Source organism: Ammospiza caudacuta, chromosome 5 (genome assembly GCF_027887145.1).
Source record: "Ammospiza caudacuta isolate bAmmCau1 chromosome 5, bAmmCau1.pri, whole genome shotgun sequence".
In the NCBI taxonomy this organism is placed as follows: domain Eukaryota; kingdom Metazoa; phylum Chordata; class Aves; order Passeriformes; family Passerellidae; genus Ammospiza; species Ammospiza caudacuta.
The window spans coordinates 40,146,672-40,165,628 of NC_080597.1; the positions used below are offsets into that span (position 1 = coordinate 40,146,672).

An 18,957-nucleotide genomic window follows, 5' to 3' on the forward strand; every position below is an offset into this window, starting at 1 on the left:
ACACTCCCCCTTTCTATAGCCTAAACTTGGAGATTAAAATGAATAAAGACAAACTGAGAAGACATACAGGATAATCTGGTTTTAGAAGGTATAAAAGCCTACTGCCAAAATAAATAGCAATCATGCCAAGATAGGGTTTTTTTAAGATGCATGCCAACTTTTCCATGGTTTATATTCACCTCACTTCCTCTAGAGTTCACCTTGCAGAAACATGAAAGAGTGTGGAATTACAAATCAAGGGAATGAAGGCTCATCAGTATTTTAAAACAAATGTTTATGCAGATAATATTTTAAAAACAATAAAAACATATTTTCTGATTATTTATTGAAAGTATTTAATTAAATCTTTAGCAGTATGTGATATTTGTATGTTCCAGTTGAGCAACATCTTAATTTCTTAAAACACTGTAGTATTTTTAAGTGAGAATTCTTAACTGATTTCAACTCCCTCCACAGCTGGGTAATATATTTGAATCAAGCTTTTGAACCAAACTGCAATTGAAGAAAAATCAAACAGGATTTCAATGTGGCCCAGAGGTGGTTTTTGGTCACAACAGCTATTTTAAATATATGATGTTGTTCTTCTTTTCTTGTTGTTGTAATTGTTGCTTGTACTTTTGTTTGTTTTAATTACTCTGACTTATGCAAATAAAACCCTGCTGATATTCAATAATTTTTAGCTTGCTGGTAGTGTCACAGTACAGATACACATGAATTTCTTTATACCCATCTGGCCTCACAAGAACATTGTAATGAAATGAACCATTATCTTACTCAGACACTAGGAAATGACAGAATAGCTAGAAGAGAGGCTTAAACCTGCTGAGTACTCACCCAGTTTTTCTTTTTCTTTTTTTTTGAATCAGCATCATTACCACTGCCAATACTGGAATGACTTGTAGCGCTGTTGATACTGGAAACACTTTCTGAAGAATGTTGCCGCCTTATACGTAGATCTAAAGAAAGGATGTTACTGTGAAACCACTTTCAATATATTAATAATAGTAATATTAATTTTTATATTTATGTAGCATCTGCCTCCTCAAAGGCAGTCTAAATGAACATAAATGGCACTGATGCTAGCCGTGGCTCAGATTCAAGCTATTGAAGCTTGTGAGAAACCATATAAGGACCTAGGGGGATGCATACAATTAGTCCAATACTTAGGGGTTTAGGCAAACACCTAAATAATGACCTCTCTAATGGAAGATCAGTAACACTCTCAAAAACGAATACCATATTATTTTTTTTCAAGTAATTTCTTTGCTATTGCTTATCAGCAGGCACTTTTGAAGTATGTATTTACCATGCAATATCGGCCTAACTGTAATGACAAATTAATTTGACATCTGGAATTTAATACCTGCTTTCCTGCACTGATTTAGCACTTCAAGAAGGAGCTGAGCTGTTGTCAGCCTGTCTCTTACCAACAAGAACACCAATTTACAAAGCTACAGCTTTGACTGGATTCCCAAGCTCTAACCATGTTATACTGTAAGACCTCATTTGTGTCTCAGGTGTACTTCACTAGTCAGTTGCAGGAACAGAGTTATCTCTTGATCAATTCCTGGCCACCCTGCTCTAAGAAGATAAAGCTCCAGGAACTTTGGCAGACAGGAAACTTGGGCAAGGTTTCCAGCTCTGGAAATACCACAAGTATGCCTACCACTCACTTCAGAATGTGCTTTGCCTTGCAACAGAGCTCCCAAACAACAGAAAAGTAGTGACTTAGCTTTTTTTTCCCCTGGGAGAACTTCTGCATTTATTTTGATAAAGACAAGCCCATACCTTTGTGGGTATGATCAGGGCCATTCAAGGCTCCTTGAATAGCAGCTTGTGCAGCAGAATTCTGGGCTTTCAGCATTTCAATGGTTTCCCTTAGCTCTATAAGCTCAGATTCCTGTGGGAACAGCAAAGAGAGATCAAAATAATGGCAAAAGAACAATGTTTGTCTAAGCTGAAAGAAAAAATTGCAAGGGAAGAGTGTTCAAATTAAAGATCATGGGACTGCTTGGGTTATCAAAAGGGCAGCAATAAAAAGAATGCATACTTTCTCTCCAAAGATATTGAAGTTAACTAACATATTCTTTTTCATTTACTCTATATAAAGCAATCATGCTATTTTTAAGAAGAAAACATTTTTAATTAGGAGTAATCTAAAAAGGGTCTGAATTGACTATAAAATGAATAATTAAGAAAAGCTCAATGACTTCGTTACAAAATACAATGAAGCCATTTGAAGTACGTCCTTTAATATGTGAGGCTACTGTTTAATGGATGAATTCAAAAGACTTAATTTGTTAAATACTAATTTAATTTAAAAGCCCCTGTTTAATAGAAATTGTCCTGCAAGTCAAAGTAAAATTATTCCACTTGAGTGCAAGAAGTTCTGTATCAGAATGCACAGCTGATTTTATTAGAAAATATATTTTATTATTGCTTTTATAAGCAATATTTTATTTATTACTTCCTGTCCTTCCAGTCTCCTTCCTATATAATTAGGGTTAAAGGAATTTAAACTCAACAATAGAGAAAAGAAGAGAAGGAAAAGAATAAGTTTTAAATCTTTTGGGAAAGAAACTTGGAGATGATCTGTTTCAATGTCACTGCTTAACTGCCTTCTGGAAAGAAAACCTGATGGATTTATCCTTCGTAAAATAGTTAAAAGTTTTGTTTTTAAGAAAATTCCATTGTGACTGTGTTGTTTTTCTTCCCCCCCGCCCCAGATGAAAAAAAAGCAAACAATACAAATATTTTCTGTCCAGTTCACAATGAGTCTTGCAACATTTCATCTGTTGGTGCTCAACCAAACTCTGAAACGTTATTTTTGTAGACAGTTACAGACTCCAGTGGTGACTAGTAGCTCACAGATAAACATATTCTTTCACAGTTTGGGTCAAGGAGACCTTTCCATTAATAGGACATTGTTGAAAATTCATAAGTTGCAGAAGTTCAACCCTGGAAGGTGCTAAGCAGCCTCTTAATCCTGAGCTTGGTAAAAGGACTCACATTAAATTTCTTTGTATCAGGTTCAGAGTATTTTTTCCCCCATTAGATAAATAGCGCAGGGAAAAAGTGAAAACCCAAACTGTTTACTTATGGATAGGATGCCTAACCTTCATTAACCTTCTCAATTAAGCTATTTTTCTCTACTTAAACTTCTTTGTTTCCTGAAATTCCATTGTTCTGGTGGTGCTGGGAGGCCGGAATGAAGCACTGCAGCAGCTTATGATAAATTTTTGTTACAGGATCCTTCAGTATGGAGTAAACCTGAAGTCATGCATGTTTTCATTGAATTCTGGAAATGAAAGATTTTAGTGTCCAACTGTTTTATGATACTATCTGTGTAAACCTGATACTGCACAGTTTTTTCCACATGCTGCTGGACATTTATGAAAAACTGATCGCAGCAACCATTAAAGAAAAATCTGTCTTGTTGTCACAGATGTCCCTTTTTCCTTTTAGTGTTCTTTAAACCAAACTCTAACATAATTTTCTGACTATTTTCTACAGTAAAGCATCCTCTTTGACCAACCTACCTTTTGTTCAGCAGTCATTGTTAGACTTTGCAGTCGGCCTGTCATATTTCCCAAGCTTTTTTCAAAAGCTGCTACTAGATGAGCCTGTGAAAGAAAGACAATACAGGGAAATTTTCCCAGATCTATTTGATTTTTAAAAGTATGTTTTTCCTTCAAGCACATTTTCTCCAGCTCTTTAATATTAGTTCAAACTCAGACTGAGCTAAGTTGGATAGATGAATCAGCCAAATGCACCCAGTGTTCCTCAGGCTTCTTTAGCTCCCAATGAGATTAGCTCAGGTATCTCTGCCTGGAAATGAATTATGGATTTAATGCCTGGCTTTAAGTTTACTGATGTATTAGCCAAAAGTAGTCTGCTCCCAAAGAGAAGTCCAGGAGCAATTATTTTCAATTACTGGACACTTCAAAACAGGAATTCAAGCACTTTATCTTGAAAAGCAAATTTTAACTTCAGAAATAAAAACCTTCAGAAAAATCCTAAGCCTTAAACAAAAAATATCACAGTTAGTCTATTAATACTATATTGCTCATATATGTCTGTGTATAAAATATATTTTGTAAAATATAAATATAACATTTATAATGTGTGCAAATATATATATATAAAACAAAATAAAATCCTGAAAACTGGAAGTCTTACTTCTCAGTATAAAAAGCAATAGAGTTGAAACAGATCAAAATATTAAAAATAATATAAAACTTCTGTCTGGTTTTTATTTTTTAAACAACCGGCATCCTACACTGTAATCAAACTAAATTTATACGAATTATACTTAATCAGATCTAACTGGCACTGAGCTTTGCAGGGCAAAGAAGAGCAAATGGTCGTAAAAATCCCAATATGCTAAGCCAGGGAAAGTAGAGCCAAGGGAAAATAAAGATTTAATTTTTAAGGAAGTCCATATAATCCCGTCCATTTCTCTCCCAACATCAAATAGTAAAAGCATAAGGAAATGCTTATTTTCTCATTTCCATCTCAAAAGTGGTAATAGACAAAGTCTCCAACCATTGGCACATGGAAATATAACTCAAACTCACCATACTTATATGCACAAATGGGTTAACTGAGCTTCCTCAGGGAGAAAATTTAGTTTTTATTATAGCAGTTCAGGCACACACAGTGCCTGGCAAATTTTTCAGTTGCAGATTTGCATGCTTTTACAAGCATAGTTGAAATTGTTTGAATGTATGCGGTTGTACTGAATCTGAGGTATAATCAAGAAAAGACATGGTCCAAAAAGGATTTTGTTCTGCATTTTAGGAGTGGGAAAAGAGCTTCTTGCCACCTTCCTCTGTATATTATCCCTCAAACTGAAGAAGATTACCATAAATATAATAGTGGGCTACTTATGCATCTCTGCTTCAGAGCTGTTGTACTGATGAGTGACTTTTGTGTCTTGTAAATAATTTTGGATTGCTATAAATATTTAGGTATCTTGAAAGCCTCTTATTTTATTCTTATTAACCTTACTAAAAGTTTACTCCTTGTAAACCACACTATTAGTATACTTAGGTACACAATTACTTAGAGGTGTAGTGGTCAATCGACCTGCTTTCTGCATCTGCAGGGATATCTTAGGGATAACTTTTGTGGTAAAAGGACACATACCACAAGGACTAACTCCAGATAAACATGAGACTAGACAAATATAGAATCTCTAGAAGATAATTGTATATATTCCTTTTTTAACATTTATAACTTAGGCTACTTTCTGGAAGTTAAAATCTTTGATAAAATGAACCTGAAAACCTGCCAATCAATACTACAGCCTTTGGTTGTTTTCACTACTCTATTTCTCTAAGAAAATAAAAATAACTGTTTTAAAACTTAATTTAAACTTTATTAATTAGCTACATGTTAAACTTATCCAGATTAATCTATGGCGTTTTATTTCCAAAGATGATGATCACACACCCAGAACATTATCAGAGACAAAATAGATGCACTACTACAGAATTTTAGCCAACTGTCTCTTCATTACTTTTGTTTAACAGGAAACTAATGGAGCTCACTGTTCCCTGCCTCATAAAAAATCTGTCTTGGCTGACGGCCCATGGTTCTGTTTTACTCTGAGAATTACAGTGGGGACTGAGGGCTTGAAAGAGGTATAATTTGTTTAATTATGCATTGCTTCTCTCCTTTTCTAGAAATTAGACTGTAATAACCACAGTACTTTGGTACCAAACTATGCATACTTGTGTAAAGTATTTTCCTGTTCCATAGCTACAAATGCATCCTGTATAGTACATGAATAGACAACAAAGAATTTACAGGAAAAATTAAGTAGTAAAAAGCAGCATTAAAAATGTCATCAAAGGTCACTGAAACTCTTATTTTCTGACAGCCTTTAGAGAAAGACAGCCATGTAACAAGGGTTCTTAGTAAAATTCACCCAGTGACAGAGAACATTACCTTCTTGGAATATTATACCAAACTTTTTGCATCATAAATGTCATTGGATCAAGATGATGCATTTTTCTAACTCATTTCAAATAAAGACTATTAGAACTTGATTTCCTAATAATAAAGAAATGTAATTCAAAGTCCCATTTACCATAAACTATTCAAGAAGAAAACCTTTTAATTGCATTGTTCATTACTTTAAATGTTTATTACAAGATAACACTCATCTACTGAAGTATTGATTTTATATTCAGAGTAATAAACTGTTCTTTCTCCATTGTAGCTAATATTCATTCCTTCAGCTGTCTAGGAGCTATGACTTGCAAACTTAAGAACATTTTCCCTACAGAAATACTATACAATAAAATAAGAAAATTTCATTTCAAAAAGGCTAAATTATCAGTATACTTATATGTGTGTGTTGAAGTATACATAAAACAGAAGTATATGTATGTATTTCCATTTGAGATCAGCTTTCACATTTAAACAGTTAAATGCAGAATAATTCATAAAGCAATTAAAGCAAAGAGAAAGAAAAATCTGTGTCTTTAATAATGTTCATCGGAAATTAAAAATTCTAATTAGAAACTTTTTTAACACTTAAAAATTTGGTAATTTATTTTGATTGGATTGCTAATCCTCAGTTTCTGAGGATGATTAAATTTATCTAGAAGTTTCCATTCTTTCATTCTTGTAAAAATATTCAGGAATTGTTTTGTTTGTTTGTTTAAGATACAGCCAGTCTCTCACACCTTAGAAATCTCTGTGTTAGATTCAGAAGTTTCATTCATGGAGTACACACATCCTTGAAATACTTCAAAGAGTAGCCTGAATATTATATGTGGTTTATATAATGCTCATTCTATAGTAAAAATATGTCTTCAAAATTGAATGCAGTATTTGTACTTGAAAAAAAGACATCCTGGAATTAGAGTTCAGTAACTGGGCATTACTTGAAGTACGCCTGCAGCAAAATATATCCATCATTAACTTGAGATACATATTAGATACATAGATAGACAGCTCTTAATCTGTAGATATCCTTCACATACGAGTTAATTTTGACTTCTATTAACATGCAAAATGCACACTGGAAACAGTTGAAGAGATGTCTTCAGTGCTAAGATGACAGATTTGATTTTAAAGATTTCCTTAGTAAACTATCCCAGCCAGGCAAGCCCCAAATACCTCAGCTCAGGTTTACAGCCTATCCTGAACATGACATTCACATACGAAACATCTGCCTTCCAACACACTTTGGGACTTGACCTGTGGCGTTCAGATTTATAAAACAAAGGCAAATAAATAAAGTTCCTCCCACCTGACAGGGCTGAATGGAAGGAGCTGTGAAAGGCCAGAAGAGATCAGGCTGGTTGCAAGCAGCAACTGTAGATCTGGTGGCCTTTTCTGTTTGCTGCCTGCTAGCAGCTTGTTGCTTGGCCGCAGGATAGCGGTTCAGAGCTGGCCAAACAAGAGCATTAGCCAGCACACCCCCTCCGCTTTCTACTGGCATCCTGGCTCTACTACAGCTTGCAAGCAAGCACCCTTCAGCTTTATACAGTACAAAGCTCTGATCAAAGTCCCTCTGAACAGGCTTGGTCAGGCTGCTCACTGGAATTTGAGCCCTTGTCAGTCACATACGGAGTCTGCTGGTTGGACATTTTCTGCACTGAAAACAGGCCCTTTCTGAATTAGTATTGAGATTTACCTTTCAGCCACACTGAGACAGATGCCAGGGGTAAAGCAAGAATCTCAGAGAAAATCTGTAAATTAAGCATCGAAATGATGCTTAATTTACAGATTAAATTACAGCTGGACGCAGCTTGAATTTAATCATTTGCAGGCAAAACACTTTGGCCCTTTGGGGTTAATAAAATGAAATAAGCTGCTGAAGTCAAGCATAGTACTTGAGTCCAGCCAACGAAAACTGAACAACAAAAAAAACCAAGTAAGAAAAATTTTAGCAGAGTTTTCAATAATGCCTGAGAAATGCTGTAATTCCAATTGACAGATTTTGGTATAAAATAATGTATCAAGCAAAGGCTTGATTGAAGAGGTCAAATTTCAACCTGCCAGTCTTTGAATTACTTATATACTAATGTCACCAACAGTCTTCTGTGGAGAAGCAAAGAAAGGCACAAATAGTGTCGAAATGAGCTGAATAAGGTGCTCTTTTTTTCACTCATGTACAGTACTTTTGCTCAGTTCTACAGAGGGAAATGCTAACAACAAATTCACATCGAGATTGAGCTTTGAAGGAACAAGATTTCTGGCTATTAACACTTTCCTTCTCCAGACTACAGCAAGGCAAAAAGTGCTGCCTGTTTTCAGACAGTGAGGATACGGAAATTAGGAGGGGTTCAGGACTAACACTAAGGACGAATGCTAAGAGGAATGCATTTGTAGCAAAAGCATCAGAAAGGACTGAGCATTTTTCTCGTTAGCAAAAGCACCACAAAAGACAGACTGTTCACGCAGTTCTCTGTTTGCCAGAGAAGACAGACAGTGATCAAACTTTTCCGAATTAAACTTAAGGCTGGTTCAAGATTTAGCCTTCCTGATGAGAAAACATGACTCAAAATGAGGGTCACAGTAGTATTATCCATGTAGAGATTTGATTTCTTCTCTGAGAATAAATTCCAGATTTTTGTGATTAGGAATATTTCTCCTTTAAAAGGCAGTGACTGGTGAAATATGTAGTCTCTTAGACTACAAAATAAACGATAAATGAGTACACGAAAGGAACGCATTGCTAAGGCAGTACAAGTTCATGAAATCTAGAAAGCCATCTAGGTTTTCTGTAAGTTTGCCAAGTTAAATCAATTGTTTGTTAATAACTCTCAGAATTTTCATGAAAAGTACTTAATATGAGGCATTTAAACATCAATTCTGTAATTAAATAAATTTCAGTGGTTCTATCACAATTAAGTAATTGAATATACTGTCTGCTTTCAGCCTGGATTTTATTTCTGATGTTTAAGAGATACTTTGTAGAATTTCTTCTCATAAAATCCTTGAAGGACTGACAGAAGGATCCCTAAAAAGCATTTGCTATTGATTGTTTGGTTTCATATGAAAGTATTGTTTTAATACTTTACAAGTTCTCTATCAGAAACAGCAGAAAATGAATTCAGGACCAGGTTTATTGTGAAATACTTCTCAATTTTTTGGTTCTGTAAAGTATGTATCTCATGAGAACATCCTGCCAAAAATATTTACTCCCAATATCTAGCAATATCTACTTTTTTTTAAAGATGGTATTAATTGTGAATATAATTTTGTTCATGCCTAGGGATTTTGAAGCCTTTACATTTCGTGCTCCTGAAAAATTTAATTTTGAAGGAATTTCTACATGTTGGGGATTTGGCAAGAGGAAAGATTTCTCTTGTATAATTTAAAAAATGCATGTGCAAAATGGAGCAGCCTTAGGGTTGCTTAGGTTTAGAGTTTAAAGAATATCTCCATGGAGATGGATTAGAAGGTGTGTAACAGTCAAAAGAACATGATTAAATTAACCAAATGTGGTATTTCTTGATAGGAAAACCAGATGTCTATGCATATATATTTAGCCATCCTATTGAAAATGTCCTTACAGTTAGATCCATAGAAAAGCATTTTTCCTGGCTGTTCAGAAGCCCAGAGGCAGCATACAGGAACAGATTCCCAACAATCCAGTCTGATTTATACAGATCAACCCAAAATTATTTCTTACCCACACAGCTGATTTAGTTTGAGTAAAAACCAAGCCAAAATTCCCATTTTTAACTTAACTCCATTTCTTTGAATTATGGATCAAATCTAATCATAGCGTGGACCTGGCTTGGACAATTTGTCTAGAATAAATAATGTTATTAGAAACCATCTTGTATGGTGTTTATTTAATAGAAAGTCATATTGGCCAGAGGTACAGTGAAGGACTTCTAAATAAGACTGAGGAGAGATAGGAGCCAGTTTGTCCAAACAAACAAAACAATAGCTTAATTTCCTCAGCTGCAGAGAATGCTCTGACATTATTGCACTTGTTGCCATATTATAGACTACAGCATTTCTGAGTTGACTGAAAAGTGACAGAGCCTGAGTAATCTTTCAATTCTCCCTTTCAACACAGCAGTTAGAAAGAATTTGCTGGTGTTTCTGTTCTGAGCCAGTGAAAAGAGGGAAGGGAAAACTGTTTTTCTACCTGCAGAGTAAAGAGAGGAGTGGTGCCAGGGGTCCTGAGTTATCACCTGGAACAGGCACTGAGTACAAGCTCACCAAAGGCAAACAATTTAATTTAACTGATATGACACCTCGATTTAGAATAATGAAAAGGTTTGGTTTGAGATGGACCTTTAATGATCATCTAGTCCAACTTCTGACTGGGGGCAGACACACCTTTCATTAAATCAGGGGCTTGCTGGAATCAAGACAACTCCTCTGGATAACACCAGGGCACTCAGAGTAGATATGAGCATGTCTGTGATTGTGCTGTGTTACAAGTCCAGCCAGGAATCACCTTCCTATGCTCGCCACTGCTGCTGCATCTCTGCATTTGTTGTGGAAAGAAAAGGGCCCTGCAGAGAGCAACAGACACTAGCAAACACACCTACCCAAAGCATGCTATTTTAGCTCTTCTCTCCTCTCAGTGTGGTTTTAAGTTTGTTGCTCTCAGGATAGATGAATAAAGAACTGCCCAAACTGGTAAAGATGAAGGTCAGTGTCTAAAACATGTGAAAGAAGGAGCCCCAAACCCAATACAGATATGCTGGCTATTCTAGCTATACATTCTCAAATGCAAAAACCCAACCCAGAATCCAGATTTTGAATTTACAAACATTGCAATGTCCCACATCATCTGATTCACTAGTTCACTCCCAGTACTCAGAGTATGGCAACCTAAACTGCTACAGATGTACAAATACAGGTGCTCTGCAGCCTTCTGCACAGAGAAGAAAGTGCTAAGCATAGCTTTTCCACATTTTCATGTGTGGAAGTCACACACAAACAAGCAGCTTTCACAGAGCTAGAAATTATTTTCTCACAACATGAAATAATTTCTTTGAAATCAGCACTTATTTGTAAATCTAAATATTCAGGACACCTACACTTCAAAGAGAGATTGTTCAGTAAGTTCACCTGAAACCACATCAACAAGACAGGATTGTCTCTTGCATTCTGTATCTGGCATTATTTTCAGATAACACGTTCCATAACTCATATTACCAATATATGTCAATTTGAAGGAACACCAGGAAGCTCTCTGTGAAATAGCCCAGTTTTAATTAATTACATATCAGCACTGCTTTTGTAGCATATGAATCCTATATACACTTGTAGACTGTGCTTCCCTTCACACCTGACTGCATTTTGCAGGGTTTGTCTTTGTGAAATTAAACGCGAATGAATTCTATTAGAATATGCAAATCATGCCTTTCTTTGCTTGTGTCTCCTTACTTTTGGCCATTTTTTTATAATTGATTCTGAGAAAAGGGTAAAATTTAACAGGATAGGACTGTCACATTCAAACTGCGGAAACTCCATTTCCACTGCCTACTTCGCATTTCCACAAGATTAGTTTTTCTTGAAGCTAGGACAGTATAGAAATTCAATGAAGTCATTAACTCGGAAAACAAAAACCCTAAATAAATAAATAGTAATGTCTCCAAGACTACGTGTTGAGGAAGAGCAATTCGTAATGTATTCATTGATACTACTTATCATCACAAGCAAAAATACTTACATTTGCTGAAAGTTGAGAAGTAAGTGTAGCAACTTTCTCCTGCGATGCAACCAACTCTCTCCGTAGTTTCTGAATTTGCTAGAGAAACAACAGACTGCTGTCAGTAATTCAGCAATGTTTTTATTGTGGTTATTTTGTATGTTTTCTTGAGAGACAACCAATAGATTTACAATGTCTGAGCTTCAAATTTTAATCTCAGAACTATCCAGAAATACAAATTATTAGAAGTTGTAGCTCAGTGTTGCTCCAACTGTTTTCTAGCACTCAATCGGTGTATGAGCCAGGATTCCAGTTAAGGGAGCACACATGGGTAAATGCTTAATTACTTTGTATATATTATCCTTTTTTGCAAGGGAAATGTCATAAGTTTTTACCAAATCCCACAAGTCCCAAACATATGCTTAGTGCAATCAAGGAGATGTGGCCTGAGGTTTTGAAACACGAGTGCATTTGGGTGAGGTTCGCCGTGCCTGACTGTAGACATGATGCAACCAACATATGTTGTATGTCTACAGTAGACAAAGATAACGTGAAAAATGTACTCTCATGCTGCCTGGCATGAAGAAGGCTTTGATGGCTACCTCAGACACAAGATTTTTCTTTATGGTTGTCTAAAATGAGGTGAGGTAAAGTAGTATTTTTTTTCTCTAACACATGCTTCCTACAGTCCCTGAAATTCAAATATGCAACCTCTTTAAATCTTATATAGTATTCAAAAACTTGCTTGCCAACTTAAAAAAAATAAATGTATCTTTAAATGTGCTTGTTGACATGAAAATAAACTCAAGACCCTTTTATCCTTTAATGAAAAACAGAATCCTTATGAAAAATATGTTTCCATTTCAACTGGGGCAGATACCTAACATGAAGCTTACACATCATTTTAAGCCCATTTAACTCTATTTGAGATCTTACAGGGACTTCTGGGCACTGTACTGAAATCAAGCACAGCATGGAGTTTCACTTTGAAGAAGCTCTCATATTCAGTTGTAAATTATTCCAGACAAGAGAGATAAAATGTGTAAAACCAGCCTAGGAAAGGGAACATTTACAGTCACTAGTAAAGACCATTGCAGTACTTTAGTTTTATGACTCCCATGAAAACTAACAAGAAATACTGTACAAGCAACATGAACATGTTCCTGTACTTCTGTAACGCAAAAATAGCTCAGTCATTTACCCTAGCTCAGTTCAAAAAGGGGCAGATTATCGAGCTGTTCTCCATCCTGGACTGACCCTTTTATTTTTCCAAGTTTTCTCTTTTGGTTTTAAATGCAATTATTTGGCATTCCAGCTTAAGCTACACTTTCATCATGCTCTTGCAAATCACAAAGGTAGGTCTCATGAAGTGCTGTCCAACATCTCCTGTAAGAGCATCTCAAGCAGACCCAGATATTGAGAAAACATCATGTAGAAATATACAGGAAAGAAATGTTTATTTTCTATATTCAGACCTACAGAAAAGGCAATAAAATGAGGAACTGGAATTTACACTACTGAGCTATAACATGCCTCTTTATCTCTTTTTAACTTAAAGAGATGTGAGCTTAGACAAAATTATATTGAAATATACTGCAGCAAGGAGGGAAGGATATGTTTATTTGTTCAATGTCCTCAAAATATCTTTTTGTTGACTTTTCCTTTGATTAGAATAGTAAAAATAGGAGCAGCATAAATGCAGGAATTGGAAGGCATGCAGCTCTGTGAAGTGGAAATGCACCCCTTGGTGCTGTATTTTATTGCAGCTACTCTTTGGTGCCCTTTTAATACAATCAGGACTTCATTTTGAGAAAGGCTGTAATTGTATCCAGCTGCTGACCCAGGCTTGTCATCCATTCTTATACATTGTGAGGAGAAAGAAGCTATTTTCCATGTCAAATTTGATTTATATCTGAAATCAATCTGCATTGCTCTGAAATCCATCAAAGTGGTCAGTTTCAGAAATTTAATATAATTCAAAATGTGAGGGAGAGAAGTTCAAAGCGATCATGTGAAGTATTTTTCCTCCTGAAAGGTAGCACCTTACCTTGAATTGCACAATTCCTTAGATCCTGCACAGAGTGGAATTAAGTCTGAAATCAGACCTATCTTAACTCCTCCACTCAATGCCCAGTTCTTACTGATTCTTTTCATCTTTTCAGAATGACAGTCAGGAGACTTTCTTCAGCACAATGCTAAGAAAACACCTTCTAGTTAACTAAAAGCTGCACCAGGTTTCCACCAATACTTCTCAAAAGGCAATGCAAAGACAAAGGGTGTATTTCCCCCACCAACTATGCAGTTTAGCCAAAGCAGGTAAACAATAAACTAAAAAATAATGTAAGCAATACAGAACTAAAAAAAGGAAGAAAAGTTATTACCTCTGAATGTGCCTTTTCTTCTGCCTGGAAGAAAACAAAGAAGAAATGGCTTAGAATCAGTGTGCAACATAATTCTGGTAATAGAACATAAAAGCCAGCCACACTGAAGTGAAATGAATAGCTGCACGCATCCATTACATTTAAGGAAGGTATCCAGTAAAAACAATAAATGGAACTATTTTCAATTGGCTTGGCAAAGTTCCAGCTGAAACCCCAAAGAGCTTGCCAGCATAGGGACAAAATGAAATGGTGGAGAAATGGATAGCAGGACCAGAACTGCAGAAACTGGAGCTACATTTCTAAGATACAAACAAAAATTTACTATGCTCTCACTGCATGGGCCTTAGTCTGATTCAAAAGAAAACATTTATGCTGCAATGATTATTAGGGCTCCTGGATTTAAATTTGCTTTACTGCATACCAAGACATGTCCTTAATATGATACTATGTAATTTCTGATAAGAGAAGTTGACAGCACTTCTCATTGGGAAAGGGGAGAGGAACTTGCATCTTAATGTAATTTTGTCCATACAGAGTACTGACCAAAATATTAAAGGCTATCAAGGCATGTTAAAGTTTTCAATTAAACTTGCTAATATTTAATAATTTAGGTATTGTCCATATTGTAATATATTGTGTCATATATTGAAACTTTTTATTCAGCAGCCTTTTTCAACAAGCTAAGAAACGAAACCACTGCAAGGCAAACCTTTCAAAGTCATTCAGTTTCTAAGCTTTGGATCAGTCCTATTCAGGAGACATTTGGCAGACAGATAAATCTTGCTTCAGTGGGATTCTAATGGAAAAGAATGGCATGCAACAAGAAAGGAACCCTTTCATAACATAAGAATCAGTTAATGAATCAGTTAATGGAAATTAATCCACCCCATGGTCTGAAGTGGCCCACGTTCAGAGAAACAGTCTATGTTATCTGGAAGAGAATAGTAAACAGTAGAAGGAAAATGTAGGTAAGCAATTATCTCTAAATAACATTAGAAACCCTATTAAAACCCAAGGTAAGGGAACTTCAAAAGTTCTCTGGCATAGGACTGTCTGTCTTATACTTGGTGGGGAAAATCAGTATGGCTGAATTTGAGCCTGTATTAGGCATTAATTTTGTTGTCAGGATTTTAATGATTTGTAACAGAAATGTTATTTTTGCTTTACCTTGCATAAGGGGAGAAGACTTCTGGAAAAGGCCTCTTTCCATACACGCTTATCTGTTAGCAGTCACTAAACAGACTGTGATGCTATGATATTTACCCTGGCAACACTTAGAAATGCTTTTGGCTGAAACTACTTCAATACCTGACACATCACTAGGTGAGGCTAATTTAGTATAATGATTTTTTTTTCTCATCACTGATGTGACACACTAACCTTCTGATGAATATTTACAAAAAGAAGATTTGCCTACAGAAAAAAAATTATATTCTATTCCCATTATTGTTACATCAAACATGCAGTACATGGAGGGTCACAAAGGGATTGAGGTGATGATGTCCTCTTATGATTTCTTCTATGACAACAAAAGCAAAAAATTAGGGTTGGTGACTTTTTCCTAGAACTGCCATGTGGAGACATGGTCCTTGTCCTTGGAGCACCAAAGCTGATGATGAAGGCATTGCTACATTTCCTTACCAGACAACTCCCTCAATGCACAAGGAAGTGTTGCCTCTCCCTGAGTTCAGAGAGGTGGCTCTCACAAGTCAGATTTTATGAGCAGTGAAGGAAGTAAATGAATGACAAAGACCAGGATTTTGGACTAGCTTAAAAAAATAGAATCTGACAACCAAACGCATCTCAGTAGTTTTTACTTAAGTTTATTCTCACACCATTGAAACCCAGAACTCAGCCATTGTTCCAATAGGCTCTAAAAGGAAAAAAAATTATTTTCTCACTCTACTTCTGCATTATATGCAAGCATCCCATCCTTGCAAGGATTATTTTTCTTTCTTTGAAGTCTTAGAACATTAAGGTACAAATGACATGTCCTTATAGAACTCCTCTGAGCACGGCCTAGCACAATCAATGAGGCCTAGGGAGTCAGAGTGTAGCTAATGCTGAGAGCCGGTGCGGGAAATTGGCAATTAACTAAATAGGGGAAAATTTAAGTGTTTCACCTACTGAGCAGGAGGAGATTGAAAATGGAGACAACCTAGCATAATTTTTTCAATTACTCACAGGGCTGAATGAATTCACTGCCAAAACTGAATCAGTTTACTATGTCTGCTCACATGGTATATTTTTCTATGAAACAAAATGGAGGTCTCTGTACATGCATATTGCTACAAGCTTGATTTCCAGTCTATGCAACTTAAGTCCTGAGAACCAAATGCAAGTCAAGAAGAAAGCTCATATATACAAAAAAGGGTAGTGAATGAAGAACTTCTGTGGCATTGGACTTATTTGATGGCAGAAAATAATGAAATGTCTCTTCTGAATCTCATATTCTAATTCCCAAAGAAACAATCTTCCGAGAATAACTTGTTTTCAACTATCCTCTGGTAATTATACTTGAAGGTCTTGATCTTCATTTAGTACTTTGATTGAATTTCTCAAGTGATTAGGTCACAGAAAACACTAGAACTAAGGCTTAAGACAATGCTTGATAAAGCTAAGAAATACATTTAATTCAGATAACCCTGTGAAGCTATCCCATTGCTCTCTTCACTCAGCTGATGTGATACTGAGTGTTAAACTTTTCAGGCTCCTACTCCACTTATGCATCATCTTTTGATTAATTGCTGAAAAGTTTAAACCATTTTCAAAGAGGGTTCAAGCAGAAGAAATTCAGATCAAAAATCTTTGCTAAAAGTCAATGCCAGTAATTATTTACACCAATTTATTTCTGGTCCTTTTCAGATTTTTCTGCAGCTTCCATTATCTTGCCTATATAATCCATTACTTAAGGAGTGGGACTCAGCTGCAATGTGAATTCACAGTCAGAAGATATTTATAGTATGAACCTGGGTAAACAGTCTAAAGTTTATTTTGCAGGGGAAATACCACTCTTTAATATCATGGGGGTTTAGTTAATATTTCCAAGATATTCTGTTGAAATATAAAAGGTTATATAAATAGTAAGTTTAGTAAATTCTTGCTACATTACACAACATCAGAACACACATATTTCAGAGTTACTCACTTACTGGGTGCTGAAAGCATCCTGTGTCACTTTACAGCTTGATTTTTTTCATCTATCAGTTCCATAACATTCTAAACTTTGGCATGAAAGTTTGAATTATAATTTTTGACACACCTTCCCATGCAAACTGATAGTAGTGTCTCATAGACAAGGAAATAGTTTGAAAGGTTTTTTCAACCCTGAAAACATCAGTGAGAAGCTTAACTCTGACTGTAAGTCATGCCTCACATGTAGCCAGCCTGTATATACATTCTACACCTCTCACCTTCACCTCCCCTCTCCTGCTTCCACATAATTCAGGACTGGTCTGGACTGGAATGACTTGCAACTTGCAGTTTAAGGCCTGTAAAAACCTAAGGCATGTGTACTCAATGTTTTAGACATGCCCTTGAAAGAACCTTTTTATGGTTAAACAGAGCTAGGAGAGGCACCATTGTGCATGGGTACAATACACTTCCCAAGCTAACGTGAGTTTAGCATTGAGACAGAGCCACCACGTGCTACAAATCATCAAACTGCAGGAGCTTGGTATTCCTAGGCAAGAACTGGCTCTGGGTAGGGGAGGCCATCTCTGGAATGTCAGCTGACATGACTCAGCAGCTGGACATACGGAGAGGACACACACTGTTGATGAATGCATGGGATAAAGCAGGTAAGTGGGCTGCTTTCCTGTGAAAAGGGGTTCCTGCAGCATCTAGTTGTGTTAGTGAGGAGGTTGCAAAGCAACTGCTGTGTATCAGCAAGGGAATGTCCAAACATCCCTACGGATGATTTCTTGTTCGTAGAACAACCAAAGCAATAAATAATGCAGAATATATTAAAAAAAAACCCCCATAAGATTAAAAAAAAGAACCAACCAAACAAAAAAAATATAATAGAGGGAAAAAATCAATTACAGTAACTTCTGGAGATACAAACAGATATTACTCAACCTAATTAATCTAACTAATGAAGATTAAAGTTTTAGAAAGTTGCTCTCTTCTCTTTTAAAATAACAATTAAATGCTGCTACTTGCAAGTAAAATCAGTAGACACTTAAACTCCAAATTACATCTCCCTTACTCTAAGGCAACCTTGTGGCTTTCAAGAAGTTTACCTCAAACAAGACCAGGAGAGAAGTAATTTTCTAAATTATGTACTAGCTGATGGTAAGCAAAATGACTCAAAATGGTCAACTACAAAAGCATAAGGACCCCCATAAGAGAGAAACTCTTAGAGTTTCACGTTGTTTTTAGCTTTCAAAATGTATACTAAATGATTTTAAACATTAATAAACAAATCACATAAGAAGGTGAAAATAATGTTTTCTAAAATAGTATGCAGTAGTACAAAGCTGAAAACAAACATTCCTACTTTATTGCAGTAAAATTGTAATTCTCCTGGATCTCAAAGTATTGAAATTTTCACAAACAATGAACAAGAACAGAGGCAGGCAGAATTTTTTCTAAAATATCAATACTCACTGTAGAGTAGAGAGAGGATGTGCTGGAGACAAGTGATAATGAGGACCCATGCACTTTAAGAAAAGGAAAATAACATGAAATATTGCTGAAAGCATAAAACTTCCCACATGTAGCTCAATAATTAAACAAATTTTTAAAATGAGAACCAATTTTCCACAAAGAACAATTATGAGCTATCAGTATAGAATAGCTATTGATAGATTTCCCTGCAATTAGATTGTCCTATACAGAAAAACCATTTTCCTGGGTATGGGGCAGGTAAGTGAGACAATGACATTTTGTGTTATTATCAGCAAACCAAGCATCTCCTTTGCTGCTTTGGCA

The 18,957-nt window shown here is 35.8% G+C and overlaps 1 protein-coding gene across 1 annotated transcript in view; it reads right to left on the reverse strand.

Moving 5' to 3' along the window:
- The window catches only part of NAV3 (neuron navigator 3), a 251,512-nt gene that overhangs the window by 26,039 nt on the left and 206,516 nt on the right, over positions 1-18,957 (reverse strand). The window contains exons 20-26 of the mRNA XM_058806115.1: positions 18,634-18,686; positions 14,023-14,046; positions 11,663-11,740; positions 3,540-3,623; positions 1,789-1,900; positions 835-956; positions 180-200 (exon numbers count right to left, since the gene is read on the reverse strand). Coding sequence (XP_058662098.1) covers positions 180-200; positions 835-956; positions 1,789-1,900; positions 3,540-3,623; positions 11,663-11,740; positions 14,023-14,046; positions 18,634-18,686 — 494 coding nt within the window. The remainder of the gene's footprint in view (positions 1-179; positions 201-834; positions 957-1,788; positions 1,901-3,539; positions 3,624-11,662; positions 11,741-14,022; positions 14,047-18,633; positions 18,687-18,957) is intronic.